This window comes from Pituophis catenifer, unplaced genomic scaffold (assembly GCF_029215685.1).
Source record: "Pituophis catenifer annectens isolate HBS135680 unplaced genomic scaffold, rPitCat1.0.hap2 SCAF_1, whole genome shotgun sequence".
NCBI lineage: Eukaryota > Metazoa > Chordata > Lepidosauria > Squamata > Colubridae > Pituophis > Pituophis catenifer.
Genome location: NW_027256881.1, coordinates 332,957,681 through 332,983,853, shown reverse-complemented (window position 1 = coordinate 332,983,853; position 26,173 = coordinate 332,957,681). Strand labels below are relative to the sequence as shown.

Sequence of the window (26,173 nt, the reverse complement as noted above, 5' to 3'; positions counted from 1 at the left end):
TGTTGCTATGCTACATGTGATTACATTCTACTTTAAGATTAGAGGGTTTTTTTACTTTGGTATGTTTTAGTTTGTTTATTTTGCCTGTTGTCTAGGATTGACTTCCTACTTGGTTTTATATTTGATGCTAATACATCCCTGAGGACCACGTTGGCAAAATTGAAGCACAATAAAATAAATAAATGAGAAATGCAAAATTCATTAATGTCACTTTTCATCTCAGCCTCCTGCCAAAGAGAGCAGTTGGGACGCCAGAAATCCTGTTTTTCATCTTTTGCAACAACTTAGTGATGTAGTTTTGGTTGTTAAGTCTTCTAAGCAAGTTTTGCAGGTAAGTAGATGTTTAATCCCAGATATTAAGTCCAACATGCCAATCAACGTACATGATTAGATCAAGTGATATGCCTGTTGGAATGAAAAATTTCAAAACTTTCAATGGGCGTTGAATAGATATCAGTATTCACACTAAGAGAAGCTCTCTAAAGAGACTTGGGCAAAAACTACACTGATAGAAGTTGTTGTCAAAATGCAATCTCTTAGCCGGTAGGCACATGCTAAATTGTGTAGCACAATATCAAGTATTTATAATATGAGTGTGAGTCCCCAGTTAGTAACTCTGGACAGACCACCTATCACTGACAATTGCACTACAATTGTATGTTTTCATGCACCTGAGGTTTTAGCTCGTTTTTTTTCCTGAAAATATGCAAAGGTTTAAATCACTTTTTTTGTTGTTTCTATACATTTCACACAGGCTATTTTTAAAAAGAACTCTATGTGTTCCTGCTCACTTTTGGAGGCATCAGAGATTAAATGTACCCGGCCTTTCCTGTCACACCTTTGATGCTTCAGCCATTCTCTACTCAATTTCACAACTCAGCTTTGTCAGTCGCAAAGGTGCTTTTTCAATTTTTCTTTGAAGATGTTTTGCTTCTCATCCAAGAAGCATCTTCAGCCAAGCTTCTTGGATGAGAAGTGGAACATCTTCAAAGAAAAACAAGAAAGCCCAATTGCCTCTTGAAAAAGCACTTTTGGGACAATCATGACCAGGATGACTGAGAATCTCTATAGACATTCAGTTTTATCAGAAAACCCAATGTGGTGGGTTTCCATCTCAGCTGGTCAGCTTAACTATCTAAAAATATTCCCCAAAATCTAAGCAGTGTGGATTCTGGACTTCCTGGGATCTTGGCAAGACTGTGAAATTATAATTCATCTCAGAATATGGCAGTGGAAAATGGAAAAAACTTTCTTTGAAAACTCCACATATTCAGGAAGTCACCAAAAGTTGAGCTCAACTTGAGAAAATCTTTTTAGCCAATTTCACGTTGCATTTTTTTTTAAAGTCTCCCCTGCTTACATAAGTAGCATGCATCATGTCTTAACGAGTATAACTGATTGCAACACAATTTTGAAACACATTGTACTTGGCAGCACACAGAGGTTATAGTTGCTTAAAAGACCATTAAATAAAACCAGCCAGGGAGGGGAGAAAGATTTTACAAGAAAAATAATGCTGGGATAACAGGTTGGAGGGGTAATACAGGTAATCCATGATTTATGACCACAACCGAGGCCAAAATTTCTGTTGCTAAGCGAGGCAGCGGTTAATTTCGTCCCATTTTACAACCCTGTTTGCCACAGTTGTTAAGTGAATCACTGCAGTTGTTCAGTTAGTAACACAATTGCTAAGTGAAGTCCACACATCTTAAAGTTGCCAAGTTTGAGAAACTGATCTGAGCGTGGAGAATGTACAAAAGAGAGGGGAGAAGAAGGGGCAATGGGCTAGGCACTGTCACTGCAAATTAACACCCACGTAATTGCTGGACTTAAAGAAAACAAGAACTGGCTCAATTTATGCAATCCCTGTTTCTCTTGCCATTATTCGGATGCCAGGAATCCTGGCCATTCTCCCCTCTCTTTGGCCTTCCAAATTCGGAGGTTAGGATACAGCCAAAAGAAGACAACAAGGGTGGGGAGGCAGAGGAGGTTACTGTAACTGAAAGAATAATTTGACAGCACAACTATTTTACAAAAGGGAAATTGGTTGCATCTTACTGAATAAACTGAGAACGGGAAGCAGCAGAGCAGTACACCACAGGGATGCTGCCATGGTCATAAGTGTGAAACAATGGTTCTAAGTCACTTTTTTCAGTGGTGTTGTAACTTTGGTCACTAAAAGAATGATTGTAAGTCGAGAACAACCTGTAGTTCCAGAAGATTTGGTGGGATAGATTCTGTGTAATACAGGTCATTCTCAACCTATGACCGTAATTGAGCCCAAAATTTCTGTGGCTGAGACATTTGTTAAGTGAAGGGGGTTTTTTGCCCCATTTTAGGACTCCTCTTGCCACAGTTGTTAAGTGAATCACTACAGTTGTTAAATTAATAACACGGATGTTAAGTGAATCTGGCTTCCCCATTGACTTTGCTTGTCAGAAGGTCGCAAAAGGGGATCACATGACCCCGGGACACTGCAACCGTCATAAATGTGAGTCAGTTGTCAAGCATCCGAATGTAAATCACGTGACCATGGGGATACTGCAATGGTCATAAGTATGAAAAAATGGTCATAAGTCACTTTTTCCGGCACCGTTGTAACAGTCACTAAGCAAACTGTTGTAAGTTGAGGACTACCTGTAATTATGTATAATGATACCTATACAGGAATATATTCTCAAGTATTCTGATTAGTTCTCTGGTGGCCTCTCAACTTTTTTTAAGTGGCTATGGAGATTCTCAGTCATCCAGGCATGATTGCCCTAAAGGTGCTTTTTCAATTGACTTTCTTTGTTTTTCCTTGAAGACATTTTGCTTCTCTTCCAAGAAGCTTCTTCAGTTCATTTTTCTAAGTGAGTTTCATCATCTTGATGATTCACTTTCCTCCAAACTGTCCTCAGCTCCGTTCCAGTCTCCCCCACCCCACCCTGTCCTGGCTATGCACTACCTAGTGAAACAGTAGGAAACAGCTGAGCAATTAGGGAAGGAGGCCATGGAAGTAGTGGGTCCAGGAGAGGGGGCAGGATATGGGAAGAGAAGACTGGTGGGCTAGACAGGAAAATCTCATGGGCCACTAACAGCCCTCCAGTCGGAGATTCCCTCCCCGATCTTGCCAAAATTACTGCTCTGTCCAGATTTAGACTTTTGGCTCATCTCATTGGATCAACCTGCTGCTCAGTTAAATGTACAGCACAGAAGAATGGTGGAGTCGGAAGGGGACACAAGGATCATCCAGTCCAACCCTCTAGAGCTGTGTTCCTCAACCTCAGCAACTTTAAGATCAGTGGACTTCAACTCCCAGAATTCTCCAGCCAGCATGGGGAATTCTGGGAGTTGAAGTCCACTGATCTTAAAACAGTGGTAAAATCCATTTTTTTTTTACTACTGGTTCTGTGGGCATGGTTTGGTGGGCATGGTGTGGCTTGGTGGGCGTGGCAAGGGAAAGAATACTACAAAATCTCCATTTCCACCCCGCTCCAGGGGAAGGATACTGCAAAATCCCCATTCCCTCCCTACTCCTAGGGTAAGGATATTACAAAATCTCCATTCCTACCCCACTCTGGGGCCAGTTGCCGGTTTTCCAAACTACTCAAAATTTCCGCTACCGATTCTCCAGAACCTGTCAGAACCTGCTGGATTTCATCCCTGTCTTAAAAGTTATTGAATTTGAGGAACACTGCTGTGTACTACGCCGGAAAACTAATTAATTAATTAAATAAATAAATAAATAATTTTATTTCTATACTGCCCTTCTCCCGAAGGATTCAGGGCGGTGTACAGCCTATTAAAAAACACAAAGACAAACATCAGTTAAAAATAATTAAAATTATTACATAATTCGGCTGAAATTTAAAACCCCAAAAATTTAAAACCCAATTTAAAAATCATTAAATTGATAGCCCTGCTTGGTGGAACAGCAGGGTCTTGAGGGCACAGCGAAATACACGGGGATCGGAGATCTTGCACATTAACCCCCTTCCCCCCCCCCCAATGAGAAGTAGCTGTCCAGCCTTTTCTTCAAAACCTCCATAGACACGGAGCCCATCCGGAATAAGTAAACTATTCCACTGTTGCATAAAGTTTTTCTGTATATTTAAGCAACAGACATAGCTGAACGTTTATTTATTTCTCCCAGAATGGGCTTTTGTCCAGAAATCAGATATTCTATAGACAGAGAGCATTCTGGTTATGTGTGGTAAGTGGGAATGACAAAAAGTGCAGAATCATAACTTCTTATTTCAGTTTTTAGAAGTGCGCTAATGAATACTGGTGACACCCTCTAAACTAGATAGTGACCAGACTACGTAAAGGGTCTGGGAACTTCATGAAGGCTGTCTACCCACCCTAAACAGGAGTTAATAAACTAGTCCAAGGATATCCACGGCTCCTCTAGTTCCATCCTGATCGCATCCATCATTTGGAAAGGTTTTTAGAAGCTTTCCCTGTTAAGATTCCACCTTAATATGTACCAATTTCTCCCAACCTGCCATCCTCAAGGTATAAAGTGACTGCTGACTATCTTCAGCTAAACTTACAGCTTCTGGGAAGTGTAGCCCAAATACATGGTTTGGAGACGGCTTCCATTACCTCTGGATGTTCTCTTCCAGTTCCTTGGCCTTCAAGTAGTCCTCCTCCAACAGCTTCTTTGTGGCTTCACCCTCTTCAGCTGTGGATGATGGAGCTCCTTCCAGCAGCCATTTCTCTCGCAGAGTCTTTGACTTGAAGACAACAGGAAGGAAAAAGAAGAAGGGATTCCTTATTATGGAGTTCTTGGTGCTCACTGAGTTTGAGGCTGTGAAGAGCACCAAGGACTCTACAGTTCAACCCAAAGCTACCTACACAAATAGTCCTTGATCTACCACAGTTCATTTAGTAACTGTTCAAAGTTACAATGGCACTGAAAAAAGTGACTTAAGACTGTTTTTCACACTTACAACTGTTGAGGTATCCCCATAGTCACATGAACAAAATTCGAATGCTTAGCAACTGATTCATATTTATGACAGTTGCAGTGTACTGGGATCATGTTATCAACTTTTACAAGCAAAGTCAATGGGGAAGCCAGATTCACTTAACAACCATGTAACTAACTTAATAACTGTAGTGATTAACTTAACAACTGTGGCACGAAAAGTCATAAAATGGGGCAAAATTTACTTCACAATGTTTCATTTAGCAACAGAAATTTTGGGCTTAATTGTGGTTGTAAGTTGAGGACTACCTGTATTCTGTTCTATTAGATTCCTTATATACCCTCCCTCCCCCAGTGTTGTTCTGTTGCATAACCTGATAGCTGTGATGATTTTACAGGCTTAATCAGGACAGGGAAAGACCTAGCAATGCTTTGCACAATAGGCTAAACTCAGCTAATATTAATCTTTTGTGGGAAGTTGTGCAGCTCAGCGTAATGCAAACCCAGTCCTTTGCCTGGGGTAGGATGAAATGTCCTGCATGAACCCTAGAACTTGGGTTCAGTTATTTATTCATCAAATGTATTAATGAAATTTATATATATTGTTTAATGAAAAGAAGGACTGGGGTGACATGATAGCAGTGTTCCAATATTCCAAAGAAGAGGGAGTCAAGCTATTCTCTAAAGCACCTGAAAGCAGGACAAGGAGCCTGAGTGGCGTAGGAGGCTAATACCTCCTACTAAGGCAGCATTTAATATCCAGCTGCCTGCAATTACTGCGAGTTCAATTCTCACCAGGCTCAAGGTCGACTCAGCCTTCCATCCTTTCTAAGGTGGGTAAAATGAGGACCCAGTTTGTGGGGGCAATAAACTGACTTTGTATAAAATATACAAAAGTATGAAGGCTATTGCTTAATGCATTATAAGCCGCCCTGAGTCTCCGGAGAAGGGCGGCATATAAAAATAAATAAAAATAAAAATAAATAAAATAAAATAAGAAGCAATGGGTGGAAACTAATAAAGGAGAGAAGCAACTTAGAACTAAGGAGAAATTTCCTGGCAGTGAGAACAATTAATCAGTGGAACGACCTGCCTCCAGAAGTTGTGGGTGCTCCAACACTGGAAGGTTTTAAGAAGAGGTTGGATAACCATTTGTCTGAAGTGGTGTAGGGTTTCCTGCCTAAGCAGGGGGTTGGACTAGAAGACCTCCAAGGTCCCTTCCAACTCTGTTATTCTGTTCTGTTATAGTCACCCATCTCCCCTCCACAGGACTCTCTGGGCAATGCACAAGAATAAATAAAGCAACCAATAAAAACAGATGAAGTTCTAAAAGCCACAATAATAACTATTTATTAAGAATTAATCACAAAGCCAGAAGAAATGTGAAGGCAGTAGCAATTAACAGCCCTTTCTGGTTTTTCTTAGCATAAAAATTTATGACTTTAGAAAGTTGCAATAACGTTTACATTCTGCCTTTAAAGCACGCAGGAATAAACTTTTTGCTAGATTTCATTACAAGACCCGATTGAGGAAAGAGCATCCTGGAAAATATCTATGCCGTTACTAAAAGTCAACAACAACCTGATGGTACTGAATCATTTGGATTTTCTCCACTTTTCCTCAGCTTGTTGCCGAGGACACCCATTATTACATTTGGGTAATGGACCCATATACATTTATGATTGTGTGGCTCACAGCACACTTTTCCTTCATCCAAAATTCTCCACCAGGCTAGAAAGTGGGAAACTGAGTTCTAGTCCCGCCGTAGCCATGGAAACCAGCTGGGCCAATCACCAGGAGACTGAGAGTTCTAGTCCCAACTTAGTCATGAAAGCCGGCTGGGTGACGTTGGTCCAGTCACATACTCTCAGCCCAAATCGCCTCAAAGTGTTGTTGTTGTGGGGCAAATAGGAGGAGGAAGGTGTGTTGGATATAAGTTATTTGTACAAATCATAAAAGTGGGATACAAATTTTAAAAAAATCTTTTTTCAAAAGAGCAAATTAGGAGCTTGGAAACCCCTCAAATACCTTTAAGTGCTGTAACTGGCGCCTGTCATCTTCTAATTGTCGCCGTTTGTTTTCAATCTCCGTTTGGCGTTTTCTCTTTTCCTGAAATTCCGGAGAGAAGAGGGAAAGAAGGGGAAAGGAGGAGCGAGAATTAAACATTGGGTCCCCAAGAGAAAAAACGTTAGGTGTTAAGAGGCTGCACAGAGGCTTAAGTTCACTGCCCCTACAATTTTCCTTGATTGTCAGTTTTGGGAATGGAGGTCAAAAGAATGGGAAAATAACCTTTGGGAAGGGGGAAATTTAAGAATATTTGGTCCTTATTTTAAATGACGATTTAATTAAGCAAGGACCTTGCACCAATTTTCTTAGAGATCTTGATATAAAAGAGATCCACTAAAATTAAATTGTCCTGACCAATAATGCCTATTTCTGTCGGCTTCTTTAAATAACGTGTGCCAAACAACTAAATATCAAATCAAGCAATGATACCACCTGTTATTTCTAGAAAACAAGTAAATCCAGCTTGTGCTTCAATGCATTTCAGTGCTGTTCATTGAAGCGTCTTTTGTTCTCCGGTGGAAGATGATAGTTTTAAAAGAAGAACCTGTTTTTCTTCAGAACACCCTAGAGCAAGTTTTTAATTTAAATTGGTCAAAATCCAGTGCAGAAGTGATATTTTGAGGCTCCAAACTCAGATTATGACCATTGTACTTAGCCTGGTATAAATAATGATGTTTCTCCAAAAACTGCATAGATTGTCCAATGATTGCATGTAATTTTTCAGGTGTCGGATCCCTGGAAAAATGATGGCATGAAATTGCTTCATTCTACTAAGTCTCCTGCAATTAATTTCCAGAACTGCTAGACCAGTGATGGGTTCCTCCCGGTTCGGTCCGGTTCGGCCGAGCCGGTAGCAGTGACGATATGACGTCACCGAACTGGTTCTCTCCCACCCCCCACCCCCCCACGTTATTCTTACCTTTTATTTGGTCCCACCCCAATCTATTGCTGCCTCCTGAGTCCCAGCTGATGACTAGAGGGAAAAAAACTGTTTAAACTCTTGCCGCGGGGCTTCAAAGGGCTGTCCTACAGCTGATCAGTGTTAAAAGCAAACAAATGAGTCGGGTCGTAAGTGCGAGGATTGGTCATAAGTGCGAGGACCTTCCAGAAATGACTCTGACCAGTTAGCCATGCCCACCTAGTCACATGACCTCCAAGCCACACCCACAAAATAAGCCATGCCCACAGAACCGGTAGTAAAAAAATTTAGAACCCACCCCTGTGCTAGACTATACTATAGGGCAGAACCATCTATGGAGGAAGTAATCCACCCTATAAGAATCTTAAATAAGGGTCAAAATGAGCTTACAGTCTTCCTAGAAACATTTAGCTCCATAAGATGCACAGGGAGCAGCACTGGTTGGTCTCTTTGTATGTTGAACTGGAGACTTAATATTCAATCCATCCAATCGAAGGGAGAATGGGCTGAAGAACACCAAGGAGACGAAGGAAATGATGTTGGACTTCATCCTCATGGCACAAGTCACCCTGAATAAGTATTTTTAGAGGGCACATCCTCATGATGAAGGCTTCATTTCATCCCCAGCCCAGGGGTGAAATCCAGAAGGTTCTGACAGGTTCTGGAGAACCGGTAGTGGAAATTTTGAGTAGTTTGGAGAACTGGCAAATACCACCTCTGTGTTGTGGCCCGTCAGCGGCCTGTGCAGCTAGTAGCTGATTCCGACAGCGAGGAGGCTGGTGTGGTGCTGCGCCAGCAGCCTGTGCAGCTGGCACTCGAGTCAGACAATGAGGAGGCTGGAGAAGATGTGGTGCCAGAGGCAGGGATTCAGCCAGGGCCTTCAAAACCTCCAGAAGCTCCCATAAATGAAGAGGAAGAAGAGGAGGAGCCTCTTCTCGATGCACGGGCGCGCAGAGCTGCCAAAAGGCAGGAGTGGTTCCTCAGAAGGAGGTCTTCTCGAGAGTAAGGCTTGGGCTAATTGGCCACTCCCTTAGCCTATTTAAGGAAGGGCGACGACTGAGGCAATTTGTAGGGAACAACTTCATTCACTCTCCTTCGCGTCCTGATCTTAGTTCTCTTATCAGGTTCCTGCAAATTGCTTCTGGGCTTTCTGCCAACCATAGTAAAATTACGATTATTTATTCTTTGGATTCTTGTAGGCTGTTAAGAAAGTTAATTAACAGCCTTTATTTGAAAAAGACTGATTTAATTTAGTAAACTAAGGGTTGTACAGACTTTGTGTGTGCTGCGTTCTTTGGGGTCCGTAGCTGGGGAAGACCACTGACTGGCCCAAGAGTGGGGTGGGAATGGGGATTTTGCAGTATCCTTCCCCTGCCACGCTCACCAAACCACGCCCACCAAGCCACACAATGCCCACCAAGCCACGCCCACAGAACCAGTACTAAAAAAAATTGGATTTCACCCCTGCCCCAGCCCACTTCAAGGGTAGACTGCATCTAATATGAGCTGTTCTGGTTTAAAAAGTAATGTCTTTTCCTTTTCTTTTTTTTTTTTATAAATTTTTTATTATTAAAATAACATTACAAACAACATATACAATACTTCACCCTGTTCTATACATAAGAAAGGAAGATTTGGTTCTTCGGATATATTCTCATGATCGCCAAAATCCACGTTCTCGGGGTACAGGTACCAAAGCATCCAATTTTCCCAGCTCATAGTCCACGAATGGTTTCCAAATTTTCCAGAAAATATCTTCTTTATAGTCCCCATTTCTAATTTTAATATCGCATGTCATTTTATCGTTTAAAGCTAATTTCCACATTTCACAATACCATTCTTCTATTCTAAAATTCACATCTAATTTCCAATATCTGGCTATTATAATTCTACCCATTATAATCATAATTCTAATCAATTCTTTCTCATATTTTGTTGGTTCTATTTCCTTAATTATCAACAGTAATATAGTTTCTGGTCTCAATATTATTGCTTTCCCCATCATTTCAAATATCATTTTCTCCAATTGTTGCCAAAACTTTTTAACTTTATCACATTTGTACCACATATGTTCATAAGTCCCTATTTGACTCCATTAAGATTGTCATTGATGGATAACAAAATTAGTAAACAATGTTGGAGATGTGATATGGAATTAGGGACTTAAAAGTAATGTCTTTTCCTTGTCTTCCCCCAGCACAAGTCTTGCCACACGAACATTGATGATGGCTCAATCACAATACTGGTGATGGTACAAGCAGGAGTTGGGATTTTGGAGCTCCCACTGGCCACTTTCTGTCCTGTTGGCTGACTCTGCAAAGTGCCAACATGACCTTATGTGAACTCCTTATATGAATGGGTCCAGTGGAAGAACACTGGGATGGTTTTAAATATGTGTTTAGTGGCCTTTTGGAAGAGCAGAAGGCTTTGAGTTAAAAAAACCAAACAAACAGACAGACTCCCACCCTCTGCATAGAAAAAGTGATTTCAATTGGGAAAGAGAACTGGCTTCTGCCTCTTATGCTTTGCTGGTTTTGTCCCAAATGAGGGCACTGCAGGTTTTCTGCTGCTTCTGCAACTTTTCTATAGCTGCGCTTTGTACTGTTTTTATCATGGGGTTGGGGATGGGGGACGGACGGGACAGTGGTGCCAATTTGCCTACTCCATCATCATTTTGTGTGCTCTATAGGAGACTTCTGGGTGCTGCTGGTCACACACCCTCCCTCCCAGAATGTATTATTCTATCGCAACATTTACTGATTTGCAGAATTTGGAAGCTGGCATAAAACTGATCAGAGTTCTGCCAATTTCCAGATCAGAGGTACAGTTAGAGACATAAATTGGAAGAGAAATAACACCCCGATGCTCCTTACCAAACCTCCACCACCCCAGAAGCTGTCTCCCACTTCACCCTCCCTGACCTGTGTTATTTTTGGACACAGGCTTAGAGGTCTTTCAGAAGACCAGCAGTGAAATCCAACAGGTTCTGACAGGTTCTGGAGAACCGGTAGCGGAAATGTTGAACAGTTCGGAGAGCCGGCAAATACCACCTCTGGCTGGCTCCAGAGTGGGATGGGAGTGGAGATTTTGCAATATCCTTCCCCCAGGAGTGGGGTGGGAATGGAGATTTTGCAGTATCCTTCCCCTGGAATGGGGAGGGAATAGAGATTTTGCAGTATCCTTCCCCTGCCATGCCATCAAGCCACACCACGCCCACCAAGCCACACCCACAGAACCGGTAGTAAAAAAATTGGATTTCCCCACTGCAGCAGACCCCATGTTCAGAAACAGCCTGCAAGAGTAACCAAGCATAAAGCACCTCTATGCCAGCAACCTGTAACCTGGGCAACTTGAAAATTCAGATAGTCCTTGACTTATGACCATTCAGTTAAAAAGGACCTTACCCAAAAGTATTTATGACCTACTTCTGAAGTTCCAACGGCCTCCCTCCCCACACAGTCACATGACCACATTTTGGACATTCAGCAATGTCCGGTCTGCATTGGCCATTTGCAGCATCCCACAGTCATATTATGACTGCAATTTACAGCATTTTTGCTGAAAATGGCAAACTGTGGGTTTGCTTAACGAATCTGACATTCACTTAACGACTGCTGCATTGGTTTAATGACCACTGCAAAAAGGGTGATAAGATCGGATCAGTCACATGATACCCTGCTTTATGACCGTCACTGACTTACAACTGTAAGTAAGTCTTTCTCCCAGGCTCCCACTCACTCACATGCAGACTTGCCCCACCCATTGTCTGCTCAAGAGAGCAATGGGTAGGGTTTTTTCCCCCCCAACAGCTGGATGAGACAGAAAACAAAACAGGGGACTCATTGATAACTGTCTTTAAATGTCCCCTGGTAAAGCTGTAAGGACAGAACCAGCCTGATTGCTGGGATAGATTAAGAGCTCAGTTTTTAGGGCAATGCAAATTAGGCTGGCATAATTTTCTGTCAAATCAAGAACTAGTGGAAAACACACTCAAGCAGCCGGGAAGAAGTGCTCTCAGGAGCAAAATGGATCATTCGGGGTGATGGATGAATCAGCCAACGTGGCCTACCTTTTTCAAAAAGTCCTCTGAAGATGCTTCAGTGCTGCCTTCATCACAAATTATAGCCTCGGACCAGACCATTAAGGCTACGGAGTCCGCCCCTCGACTCAATGCAGAAATCCACATTTGCGCAACCCTGACATATACTAATCCAGCCTTTGCTTCAACACGACTAGAGAAGAGGAGCCGTAATCACGTTGCTCCTAGCATTAGAAATGTTCAGCTGGAATCCACCCTTCTCTAATTTAAATTGATTATTCCATGTCCTGCAGTCTAAAATGACAAAACAGCTCATGACCACTCTGTGACTACTGAGAACAATCCTCCTCAAGCATTTCTATCCAGATCAGTCAATCCCCCCCACCCCAAAGTGTTGCTAAACCAAAGAGAATAACAATGAAACCGCGTGAAAATTGCAGTCATAAAAAAAGAAATAAGCATAAAGCAACAGGCCAACTTTCAAGCAACAGGCCAACTCCTGATGACTTCCATGACACATCCATGACATTTACCTCCTTTGAGGATTTTTTTTTTAAATCTCTCAGTCCAGGCTACTGCCCTGGGATTTTCTGGTATCTCCCATCCAAGCATTTAATTAGGAGCCAGCAAAGTGATGCAGCTGCTAAAAAGGAGAATGCTATTCTTAGAGGAACAAAGAATCAAGATTATGTGCTGTATTTGTTCTGTCCTGGTCAGACTCATTTTGCATTCAGTTATGGGCACTAGATTTTAGAAAGAATAGCATGATAGATAGATAGATAGATAGATAGATAGATAGATAGATAGACGGACAGACAGACAGACATCACTGCCCTTTCTGTAATCTAGTGTCCATATCTGAATGCAGCACTCAAAATGGATCTGATCAGGGCAGAACCAATATATCCCATAGTATATTTTGTAAGTTATAATATATTTAATAATATATAATTAATTAGAAGTTTTAACATATTAAGAAGAAATACAAATTGAAATTAGAATAGAAATCGAATAAACAAATAAAATAGAACAGAGAAAATGAGAGTAAATGAAACAGAAAAAACAAGAGAGAAATAACATTGATACATTTAACTTTACATATTTCTTTCTTCTACTTTTTTTCCCTTCCTTATTGCACTTCTAGCGAGTTCACACATATTTCCATGGTTTTCCAAATGGAATTTTAATTTAATTAGGGTGGATGGAAACTCGGGGCCCTTTTCCTCCAAGGGAAGACAGACAGAGGCTGCTATTCTTTACAGGACACACATTTGTTCTTATTTTCGAAAGGGAAATCGAACATGAAGTAAATCAGGAAATGCACTGAGCCGGAACAGGGCCTGAATCTCTCTCTCTCTCTCCCCAAGGCAAACAATAAGGGATTGTTATGAAGGGCTTGATTTTCTTGCTGAAGAAGGACCATACACATTATAAGCAGTGCAAGAAAATAACCTTTTGCAATTTAAATAGTGAGAGCTTGATGCATATTGGCATCTTCTGGTGCCCAGCTAAATATATCTCATGGGAGGATCAGGATGTTAAATCTTTTATTATTAGGAAATGGTTGCCACTTTTTCAATTTTCATCTGACTGCTTTTATTTCTGAATTGCTGTTTGAATAAAAGAGAATGTACTTAGCTCAGGGTTGAATTGCAGAGTCCTTGGTGTTCTCTGAGTTTGGTTGTTTGGATGCAGACATTTCATTACCTGACCAGGTAACAACGTCAGTGCAAGTGACTGGGAGATTCCACAATGCTTTAGTGGAGGGTAGGTTCAGCCATTCATTAAATGCCGAGCAACAAAAGTGTGGATACAGATGTGCGAATGAGCCCTTGACCAGCTGTGTCAATGGCTTCCACCAAAAATTACATTATTGCGTTTCCTATAGATGCTGAGTGATTCTGTCAGTGCCAGCTAGACTACAATATTTCTTCCAGAAATATTTATTTATTAAATTTATTAAAATATGTGGCAATGGTTCAGACAGTTATGTTCATATAAAACATTTCTGATAAAAGCATAGAAGGTGCATCCACATAATGTATTAACTTTGAGTGGTTTTAGTTGCAACAAATCGAACAATTATCAAGGGGAAAACCATACCTCCACCAACACTGGCAGGGCAAGCCACTGTATGCTGGTAATCCTCGATTTACGACCACAATTAAACCAAAATTTTCTGTTGTTAAGCCAGGCAATTGTTAAGTGAGCTGTGCCTCATTTTGCGATTTTTTTTTTTTGCTACAGTTGTTAAATGAACCGCTGCAGCTGTTAAGTGAATCATGCAGTCATTAAGCACATCTCGTTTCTCCCATTAATTTTGTTTGTTGGAAGCCAGCTGGGAAGGTTAAAAATGGTGACCACATGACCCCGGGACAGTGCAACTGTCGTAAATACCTGCCAGTTGCCAAGCACCCGAATTTTGATAATGTGGTTATGGGGATGCTGCAATGGTTGTAATTATGAAAACGGTCGTAAGCCACTTTTTCAGTGTTGTTGTAACCTAAAATGGTCACTAAACGAAGTTGAAAGTTGAGGACTATCTGTATAAGGGTTGTGGCCCGTCAGCGGCCTGTGCGGATTGTAGCTGATTCGGACAGCGAGGAGGCTGGTGTGGTGTTGCGCCAGCAGCCTGTGCAGCTGACACTCGAGTCGGACAATGAGGAGGCTGGAGAAAATGTGGTGCCAGAGGCAGGGATTCAGCCAGGGCCTTCAGAACCTCCAGAAGCTCCCTTAAGTGAAGAGGACGAATAGGAGGAGCCTCTTCTCAATGCACGGGCGCGCAGAGCTGCCAAAAGGCAGGAGTGGCTCCTCAGGAGGAGGTCTCCTCGAGAGTAAGGCTTGGGGCTAATTGGCCACTCCCTTAGCCTATTTAAGGAGGAACGCCGACTGAAGCAATTTGTAGGGAACAACTTTAGTTCACTCTACTTCGCGTCTGGATTCTCTGCAAATTGCTTCTGGGCTTTCTGCCAACCTTATTAAGATTGTGATTACTTTATCTTTGGTTTCTTGTAGGCTGTTAAGAAAGTTTATTAACAGCCTTTGTTTTGAAAAAGACTGAGTTATTTTAGTAAATTAGGTTTTGTACAGACTTTGTGTGTGCTGTGTTCTTTGGGGTCCGTAGCTGGGGCAGAACAATAAGGAAAGAACAAACCCAACACTCACTAGCACTGATGATGTTACCTAGTTGGATAATGAAAGGTCTATGACAAACAACCAAGCTCAGAGATGACCAAGGACTCCACTGTTATTGTCTATTTATCATTAGAGTATACTTCTTGGCCCTGAGATACTCCGCTGAATCATGTTGCACGTATCAAAACACCTCTGATCGCTGTTCCATTCAAAACACATGGGATGCAAAGGGAGTTTATGGCAATTCCCATGGCAGTGTCACTCGGCATAATCTCAGGGGTCTAAATTTATATCCAACAAATGCAGGTTGTAAGGCCCAGACAACAAGGCTGGCTTTCAATGCCACTTACATGGGGGTGTTGACTTGGGGGTGGCTAGGGAGGCCAGAAGCTGGACTTAGCTGGAAAAAAAGATCAAAACACCCAGAGGTAAGTTGATGGAAAAGTGCAGAATAGAGTAGTTATAGGGGTCTTATTTCCCCTGACATGCAATGTAGAGGTCAGAGGCAGGGGTGGGCTGCTAGGGGTTCGCCTGGGTTCGGGAGAACCCGTAGCTAATGTTATGGCTGGCTCAGAGAATCTCCAAATCCCACCCCCGGCTGGTCCCGCCAACCATACCCCACCCTTCCCACCCTGCCCCTCCCAGGAGTCTCCACGCGGCCCATTTTGGATGCGAGGTAAGTGGAGGGCCCGTGCGGAGGCTTGGGGAGGGAGAAAAACGGGCCTCCCAGAAGTTCCGGAAGGCCAGAAACAGGCTCGTTTCTGGCCTCCGAAGGGCCTCCGGAGCCCGGGGGAGGCAGTTTTCACCCTCCCAGAGGCTCAAGGAAAGCCTCTGGAGCCTGGGGAAGGCGAAAACACCTCCCCCCCACCTGCTGTGGTGCTGGAGGCCGACTAGGCCACGCCCACCATGGCCATGCCCACCCAAAAACCGGGCAGAGAACCCATTGCTGAAAGCTTTGAAGCCCACCCCTGGTCAGAGGGAACGGCCTTGAAGTACCAGTGGAAGACCAGGTACCAAGCCAACAATCAGATAAGTGGGGCCTGAGCCTAGACCAAAAAGTAATGTGAGTAAATATCTGAGATCCCTCATGAAAATGAAGATAAAAGGAGGGAGAGGGAAAGCATGTTGAGGCTTGCAGGATTAATGTCAGCCCTTCAAGATAGACCAGACAGGAAATCAAGGCCCTGTTGGTCAAGCTTACTTTTATTGTAAAGCTATAGTAATAGAATCTTAAAAATCTGAATGCACTTCCCTCCACCCTCACTATATCTCCATGGGAATTAAGGAGAAGCTTGTCTGAGATGCTTCCTCACGTTGTTTTCTTGGCTTAGGTTCAAGCCCCCCCCCCCCCACACACACACTCATTGGCAAAGATCACTTCTGTCCACCATGAACTTCTCCAGATTTCAAAGGAGGTCCTTGCGCTTCATTTGCTTCCCCCTGAGACTGGAAGGGAGCCGATGCTCTTTTGTCCAAGCTGTTTCACCCTGTCCTTAGCCTTGATTTGCTCCTTCCCAAGATTGCTTTAAAACAATCTCCTCCTTTGTGCGGGGGGGGGGGGGGGGCTGCATCAAGCGAGGAACAGTGGTTGGGTGCTGGCAACGTGCAGGGAGGAGGCTTCAAAGTGCAGGATCTGTGCCAAAACGTAGAGCAGGGGCTGGAGTGGGGAACTGCAACGAGGACCCATTTCAAGCCAGATCAACCTGTTGGCTACAGCAACAAGAGGGGTAAGGAGAACGGTCAAAACCAACTCCCCTTTCCTGCATGCTTTGCAGGAGTGTGAAATAAAAAAATTTGCCTAGCAATTTTCAAGTGCGTGTATACGACAGGCAGTCCTCGACTTACAAACGGTTCATTTAGCAAAGGCGTGACATTACAACGGCACTGAAAAAATGATTTGCAATCGTTCCTCACACTTACAACTGTCACAGCATCCCCAGCAGGGGTGGGTTCTAAATTTTTTTACTACCGGTTCTGTGGGCGTGGCTTATTTTGTGGGCATGGCTTGGTGGTCATGTGACAATTCTTTAGGATTTAGCAGAGGTACTGGTCTACCAGGCTTTTAACTGTTTGCAGAGCTGTACCAGTCTATCCATTTATTTTTGCAGGCACTGATCTACTCATGTATTTTTGCAGGCACTGGTCTACTCATTTGTTTTCTTTTAACACTGATCAGCTATAGGGCGGCCCTTTGAAGCCCTGTGGCAAGAGTTTAAACAGTTTTTTTTCCCTCTAGCCATCAGCTGGGACTCAGGAGGCAGCAATAGATTGGGGGTGGGGCCAAATAAAAGGTAAGAATAATGTGGGGGGGAGGGGAGCAGGGGGACGTCATATCTTCACTGCTACCGGCTCAGGAGAACCGGGCCGAACCGGGAGGAACCCACCACTGATCCCCAGGGTTACACGATCAACATTCCAGTGTGTATGTACAAGGGTTGTAGAGTCCAGGGATATCATTTCCGACTTTTCCAACCGACTTGTGACAAGCAAAGACAATGGGGGAAGCTGGATTTGCCTAACAATGAGATTCACTTAAAAAACTGCAGTGATTCGCTTAACCAAAAAAAAGGGTCGCAAAATTGGGTGTGACTCATTTAACAACCACCTTGCTCAGCTACGGATATTCTGGTTCCAATTGTGGTTGTAAGTCAAGGATCACCTGTAACTCCTCAAGAACACCACACCCCTCTGTGACTTCCAAGGGTACCTATACTCTCAGCCAATACAGGTAATCCTCGACTTACAACAGTTCATTTAGTGACCACTTGAAGTTACAACGGTGCTGAAAAAAGTGACTTATGACTGCTTTTCACACTTAAGTCCATCGCAGCATCCCCAGAGTCACGTGATCAAAATTCAGATGCTTGAAACAAAGATTTGCTCCATCAAATACAATGATCATAAAAAATGTGCAGAAGCAGATAAATTAACAATGGAATTAAAAGACCGAGAGGAAACTATTTATTATGAGACGTGGAATAGATGGTATAACTGGTTGGAGAAACAATCCAAAATTAATGTATAAATATATAAACATAAGAGAAGATTGTGTAATAAATAGGTATAAATTGTAGTGAATATAGAAATTAGTAAGTAATACATAAAATGTATGTGTATATAGTTGGTTATAGATATTATTACAGATGCCGGTATCGGAAAGCTGAAAAAATGTAACAAGGATGTTAAAGATGTAAATGTTGAATAAAAATTATCAGGGGGAAAAACAAAACAAAATTCAGATGCTTGGCAACTGACTCATATTTATGACGGTTGCAGTGTCCCCCGGGTCACGTGATCCCCTTTTGTGACTTTCTGACAAGCGAAGTCAATGGAGAAGCCAGATTCACTTGACAGCCATGTTACTCACTTAACAATGGCAGTGATTCACTTAACAAGTGTGGTGAGAAAGGTCGTAAAACGGGCCAAAACTCATTGAACTAATGTTTCGCTTAGCAACAGAAAGTTTGGTCTCAATTGTAGTCATATGTCGAGGACTACCTGTATTAAGGTAAAGGTAAAGATTCCCCCGCACATATGTGCTAGTCGTTTCTGGCTCTAGGGGTGGTGCTCATTTCCGTTCCTAAGCCGAAGAGCCACCGCTGTCCGAAGACGTCTCCGTGGTCATGTGTCCGGCATGACTAAATGCCAAAGGCACACAGAACGCTGTTACCTTCCCACCAAAGGTGGTCCCTATTTTTCTACTTGCATTTTTTACATGCTTTCGAACTGCTAGGTTGGCAGAAGCTGGGACAAGTAACGGGAGCTCACTCCATTACGCGGCGCTAGGGATTCGAACCGCTGAACTGCTGACCTTCTGATCGACAAGCTCAGCGTCTTAGCCACTGAGCCAGTGGTGGTTTGCCCTCGGTTCAGACTGGTTCGGAAGATATAGTAAAACCAGCGGGAGGCTCCGCCCACTGACCCAGACGTCATCATAGGCGATCTGTGCACGCGGGCATGATGCGAACCGGTAGTAAAGGTAAGTAAAACCCACCCCTGCACTGAGCCATAGTGGTAATTTTAAATGTGACATGGGGAAATAGAAAACTGGAGAAAGATGTTATCAAAGATTTTTCTTTTTAGTTCAATGTAAATGAATCCCTTTTTTAAAAAAAAAAAAAATCTTGTTTTCACATAGGTTCAAAGACTGGGATCTTCAGCCCAGAAAAGAATCTGCAGGTCACAGAACTGTAATGACTGACATGAAAAGCAAATGCAAGGCTGAGATGCTTTAAGCAGGTGAGTTAAAGATCCAGGTGCTGCATTTCCCTGGTGTGCCATGGTTAAGTGTTATCCATGTGTAAGTGTTTTACAGTTTAGTGTGTATTCTTTAATGCAGCCCAAGCAAAGCCTTTTCAAATGCTATGCAAATACCAGTGATGATACATTTAATTACGGGCCCACCACCAAGTGTCTAAATGTTAAATATATGTGTTTATGTATTGTAAAGCAAGGTTATCCTGAAATAACCATTGGACATGATATGCTTATAACCGATGTAAAGCTCGTGATCTCAGGGTATTATTTTTTTCCCATTCCAGTGATTTGAGATCATGGAAACTCACAGGACCAGGGTTCATAGACAGTGCGTTGCAACTGAACCAAGCAGCTTCCTTGTCAGTACCCTGTTTCCCCGAAAATAAGACCTTCCCGGATAATAAGCCCAATCAGACTTTTGAGCGCATGTGCTAAAATAAGCCCTCTCCAAAAGTATTTAAACACATGGTCCCCGCTATTTCTTCTGGTTAGGGTTAGGGAGGCAAGAGCTGGAAATCAGTAAGATGGCAAGAGGAGCCTTGCATCTTGCTCCACGTGCACCAAAATAATAAGATCTCCCCGAAAATAAGACCAAGCGCTTATTTCGGGGTTCAAAAAAATATAAAACAGGGTCTTATTTTTGGGGAAACACGGTAGATGAAACCATCAGGATCACCCTACTGGTCCATCAAGTCTCAGGTCATTAAGCAAATCCAGCTTCCCTCATTGTGTTTGCTTGTCAGAAGCTGGCTGGGAAGGTTACAAATGGTGATCAGATGCTACTGCAAACTTTGTAAATACATGCCAGTTGCCAAATACCCAAATTTTAATCCCATGACCGTGGGGATGTTACAATGGTTGTAAGTGCAAGGACTGATCATAAGTCACTTTTTTTCACCACCATTGTAACTTTGATGGTCGTTGAACAAATGGTTGTGAATTGTGAACAAAGATGTATCTATGTTATGAGAGACAGTTTGGTGTAGAACATGTGTGTCAAACTTGCCACATCACGTTGCCATCGCATGACGTTTTGTGATGTTTTTCCCCAGTGGTGAAATCCAAATTTTTTTACTACCAGTTCTGTGGGTGTGGCTTGGTGGGCATGGCTTGTTGGGCGTGGCAAGAATCCCCATTCCCTCCCCACTCCTGGGGGAAGGATATTGCAAAATCTCCATTCCCACCCACTCTGGAGCCAGCCAGAAGTGGTATTTGCCGGGTCTCCGAACTGCTCAAAATTTCCGCTACCGGTTCTCCAGAACCTGTCAGAATCTGCTGGATTTCACCCCTGGTTTTCTCCTTCACGGAGCTGGGGTGGGTGTGGCCTGCGTGTGACGCATCTGGTCCGCAGGCCGCCAGTTTGACACTCCTGGTGTAGAACTTAAAGGTGCTAGACTAGGAACCAGGAGACCATGAGTTCCAGTCCTGCCTAGAGCACAAAACCAGCTGAATGACTTAGAGCCCTCTCTCAGACCTAGGAAGAAGAAGGCAAAAGGCAAACCATTTTTAAAAATGTTGCCAAGAAAACATAATGGACTTGTCCAGGCAGTCACCAGGAGTCAATAGTGATTCAAAGGCTGTTATCAGCTGTGATGCTTTTATAAAGTACAATACAGATTTAAGATAAAAAGTTTGCTGTATGTCTGTTTATGTAATGGTTGCTGGGCTAGAAGATGGGGGGTCCTGCCTGTAGAACGGGGCTGAGTAACTGCCAGAAGAAAGATATGATCAAGAGCAATATAATACCCGTAGAATACAGCTTTTCATAGGCTCATAACATTGGAAAGGACCAACTCTCTGCAGGAGAGGGCGGGAATCTTCATATTGTCCAACTGAAAATCTCCAGTGGTGGGATCCCATGGCTACAGGAGGTAGGTTGCTCCATTGCCTAATAGCTCTCATAGCCAGGAGATTTCACCTTAGTTTGAATTTGGATCTTCTTCTGTAGAACTTCCACCCACTGGTTCTTGCCCTACCTTCAGGAGCTATGGAGATTAAATCCCCATCTTCTTTCCTGGTCAGCCCTTCGAGTACTGAAAGATTGCTGCTATGTCTCCCCTTAGCCTTCTCTTGATAATGGTCAATTCCAGTTCCCATCCAGTCAATTCCAATCTAATAGTCACTGTCTGTTCCAACCCAACCTAATGTCAATTCCTTCCCAATAGTCAATCTCAACTCCTATCCAATAATCAATTCAATTCTAATTCTTACCCAATAGTCAATTCCAATTCCTACGCAATCATAAATTCTAATTTCTACCCAACAGTCAATACCAATTCTTACTTAATGATCAATTCCAAATCCTACCCAGTCACTAATTCCAATTCCTTCCCATAGTCAATTACACTTCCCACCCAATAGTCAATCTCAGTTCCCACCCAATAGTCAATTCCAATTCCTACACAATCATTAATTCTAATTCCTACTCAACAGTCAATACCAATTCCTACTTAACAATCAATTCCAATTCCTACCCAATCATCAATTCCAATTCCTTCCCATAGTCAATTCCACTTCCCACCCAATAGTCAATCTCAGTTCCCACCCAATAGTCAATTCCAATTCCTACACAATCATTAATTCCAATTCCTACACAATCATTAATTCTAATTCCAACCGATTTGTCAATTCTAATTCCTATACCCAATTGTCAATTCCAATTCCAACCAATTCCTGTAGCCATCCTTAATGGGGTTGAAAACACTTGCGCACTGAAGGCATTCTGAGGCTCATAATGGCAACTACTCTATCTGCAAAGGGAGGGGAAGAAGACGGAGACAGAACCTCACTTTTAAGTCATTCATAATTTATCCTTAGAGGAAGACTGTCATATTTCTCTTCTCCTCCCCTCCCTGCACAAATCATCTGTCCTTTGAGCCAAAATAACACCCTCTTTGTTTTGGAAATCTGTGTAAGCCAGGCGCTTTCAGGGAAAAGAGACACAGCATCCAGTGAGCAGAGAGGAAGACTCTTCATTCACAGAAGCACAATGCCAAAAGGGTGGGGGTGATCTAAAAACAGAATGGTGATTTATCCAGATCTCAGAACATTGATGCCACTGAGGCACATGGCCTCAACACTGCTCCTTCCCTAAGCTATTCCTATTATCATTGCCAGCTTTGGGGGCAAAATTATTCAGGGGTGGGCTGCTGGGGGTTCGCAGGGGTTTGGGAGAACCTCTAGCTAAGATTCTATGCAGTTCGGAGAACCCCCAAATCCCACTCCTGACTGGCTCCGTCCACCCCACCCCGCCCCTCCCAGGAATCCCCATCCGGCCTGCTTTGGATGCAGGTAAGTGCAGGGCGCGCATGAAGGCTCAGGGAGGGTGAAAAACGGGCCTACCGGAAGTTCAGGAAGGCTGGAAACGGGTCCGTTTCCTGTCTCCAGAGGGCCTCCGGAGCCTAGGGAAGCCATTTTCACCCTCCCAGAGGTTTGAGGAAGGCCTCCGGAGCTCGGGGAGGGCAAAAATGCCCCCCCTCCATGGTGGAGAGGCCAACTAGGCCACGCCCACCATGGCCACACCCACTCAGCAACCAGGCAGAGAACCCCTTGCTAAAATTTTTGAAGCCCACCCCTGGTTATATTTGATCCACATTTAATCAAACTTTGTAGCTTAAATGGTGGAATGTTTGCAAAACAAATCAACATCTCTGAGGAAACACATTCAGTCTTTGCATTCGTGAAAAAGAATGGTTCCTATGATTTCCAGGATACAGGTAGTCCTCGACTTACAACCATTTGTTTAGCGACCATTCAAAAATACAACAGCACTTTAAAAAATTAGTTACAACCACTCCTCACACTTATGTCCCCATTGTCATGCGATTGCTATTTGGGCACTTGGCAACTGGCATGTATTTACAACGGTTGCAGTATCCCAGGGCCATGTGATTGGCATTCGTGAGCTTCCCAGTCAGCTTTTGACAAGCAAAGTCAATGGGCAGCCATGTGATTTGCTTAACAACCATGGCAAAAAAAAAACAAAAAACAGGTAGTAAAATTGGATAGTCACCTTATGTCTTGTTTAATGACTTAAGCACCACTTAAGATAAATGTTCTGGTTCCTATTATAGACATAAGTTGAGGACTACCTGTACATATTCCATTAATTTGGCTCCATTTATTTGACTCCATTCCAGCTCAGCTCCATAGATGGGAAGTGTTGCCACAAGTTTCTTTCTGCTTACTTGTATATCTGCAGATCCATCCATCCATCATCCATCCATCCATGTATCTATGATCCGCTTCTTCTGTCCTTCCTTCCTTCCTTCCTTCCTTCCTTCCTTCCTTCCTTCCTTCCTTCCATCCATCCATCCATGTATCTATGATCCGCTTCTTCTGTCCTTCCTTCCTTCCTTCCATCCATCATCCATCCATCCATGTATCTATGATCCGCTTCTTCTGTCCTTCCTTCCTTCCTTCCTTCCTTCCTTCCTTCCTTCCTTCCATCCATCATCCATCCATCCATGTATCTATGATCCGCTTCTTCTGTCCTTCCTTCCTTCCTTCCTTCCTTCCTTCCTTCCTTCCTTCCTTCCTTCCATCCATCATCCATCCATCCATGTATCTATGATCCGCTTCTTCTGTCCTTCCTTCCTTCCTTCCTTCCTTCCTTCCTTCCTTCCTTCCTTCCTTCCTTCCATCCATCCATCCATCCATCTATCCATCCATCCATCCATCTACACATATCCACACACTCCATTGCTGTATATTGCAGCTTTCTAGGCATTTCAGAGAAGATCATCACCCTGAAAGCATTACTGTACAAACATAAGCAAAGTCAGGATGGAGCTGACCTCCTTCCCCCCACCCACCCCGCTTCTCCACTTGAACAAGACTCTCTACACAATAACACCCTTTTCTGGTCCCTCACATAGACCCTTTTCTTCGTTGCCTTTAGAAGTCGGCAAAGTTACAACATCAGCCGGATGCTGCAGCTCACTCACAAGGGCCCCCTGGTAACAGCCTCTGTTGCTCTCCAAAGCACTAAAACGACTAAGGTTGGAGCTGGTTGGGGAGCCCATGCCAGCCTTTGTTTCATCTCCTTGGCACAACCATTTTTGGAATTGTCCTATTCAAAGTGAGCTGAATCAGTAGCTCTTTGGGTTGAAAAATGTACATTTGGTACCATTTAGGAAAGTCAAGTTAAATACTCACCCAACTCAAAAAAATAGGGAGAGGTTTGATTCCAAAAATTCTTCTTTTCAAAATTTATCTGGACTTGGGACATCAAAGTCATCTGACTTTTTCCCCCGATGAAATCAATGCATTTTTCCTGTCTTTGTTGCCAAACATACAGATGTACTTCCATTTCTTAAGTAAAGTGGTGTGTTTCCCATTAATGATGTACATATGTCCTCCAATAAAACATAGGAAACCATACAGTCCTGAGGCAAATACATTATATTGTTCTTTGTCCAGTTGTGCTGTTTTACTAACATGCGCCAGCAGAATGCTGTATAGGAAGAATCCAAATGTAATCACACAAATGACCATGCTGAAGTCTGTTGTTTCATTGTGTTGCATAAATTCTTGCGTAACAGCAATCTGGATACAAGAATGGCGAGATGAAATGAACTGGAGGAACTCAAAAGTTGGAGCATCTATACTGTCCGCTTGCCAGAACTATTCATTATTTGTGGGTCCTTGATGCTCTCTGAGCTTGGTTGTTTTCTTACAGGCATCTCTTCCAGCTGTTATATACAAGTGGTTTGTATCAGGGGTGGGTTCTAAATTTTTTTACTACCGGTTCTGTGGGCGTGGCTTCTTTTGTGGGTGTGGCTTGGAGATCATGTGACTAGGTGGGCGTGGCTAGCTGGTCAGTCATTTCTGGAAGGTCCTCGCACTTACGACCAATCCTCGCACTTACGACCCGACTCATTTGTTTGCTTTTAACACTGATCAGCTGTAGGACGGCCCTTTGAAGCCCCGCGGCAAGAGTTTAAACAGTTTTTTTCCCTCTAGTCATCAGCTGGGACTCAGGAGGCAGCAATAGATTGGGGGTGGGACCAAATAAAAGGTAAGAATAACGTGGGAGGGTGGGGGGGGTGGGAGGGCGGGGGGGGGGGAGAACCGGTTCGGTGACATCATATCGTCACCGCTACCAGCTCGGCCGAACCGGACCGAACCAGGAGGAACCCACCACTGGTTAGTATATAAGCAGAGAGCAACCTCACTGCCTTCTAGCGCTGATGATATTACCTAATGAAACGTCTATAAGAAAACAAACAAGCTCAAGAGAGCATCAAGGATCCCACAATTCAACTCTGAGCTACATATATTCTCTTCCATTGGTTACTTACTTAAAAATATTTCATATAACTTTTCAGGAACTACCACAGCATAGTAGATACATGAGAACACTGGTGTAATAGCTTGCAAAGTTATCTGACCTTATGCACTCTGAGAAAGTGGACTGGATTCTTGGCAGCACAAGTTTGGCCACCCTGTGGACTGATCCTTATCCCTCTTGGTTTCTTTGGGCAACTAAAAATAGTAAGTGGTTGGATTCAGGTGTCCTAAAGGTCCTTTTTCAAGAGGCAACTCGGCTGTCTTTGTTTTTCCTTGAAGACATTTCGCTTCTCATCCAAGAAACTTCTTCAGTTCTTGGATGAGAAGTGAAACGTTTTCAAGGAAAAACAAGAGAGTTAGGGTTCAGGTAAGAGCTGAAGAAGCTTCTTGGATGAGAAGCAAAATGTCTTCAAAGAAAAAACAAAGGAAGCCCATTTTTCTTCACATAAATGAAGGAAATCCTTGAGATACAACCATAGTCGACAAACCACAATTTCAGCTGGTAAGCAAGGTGGTTGTTAAGGGAAACCCACCCAATTTTATGACATTTTTG

At 43.1% G+C, this 26,173-nt stretch overlaps 1 protein-coding gene across 1 annotated transcript in view; it reads right to left on the bottom strand.

Annotated features, from left to right (window-relative positions):
* The window catches only part of PALM (paralemmin), a 90,004-nt gene that overhangs the window by 15,583 nt on the left and 48,248 nt on the right, over window positions 1–26,173 (bottom strand). Inside the window, exons 3-4 of the mRNA XM_070943590.1 lie at window positions 6,941–7,021; window positions 4,588–4,718 (exon numbers count right to left, since the gene is read on the bottom strand). Of these exons, the coding sequence (XP_070799691.1) occupies window positions 4,588–4,718; window positions 6,941–7,021 (212 nt within the window). The remainder of the gene's footprint in view (window positions 1–4,587; window positions 4,719–6,940; window positions 7,022–26,173) is intronic.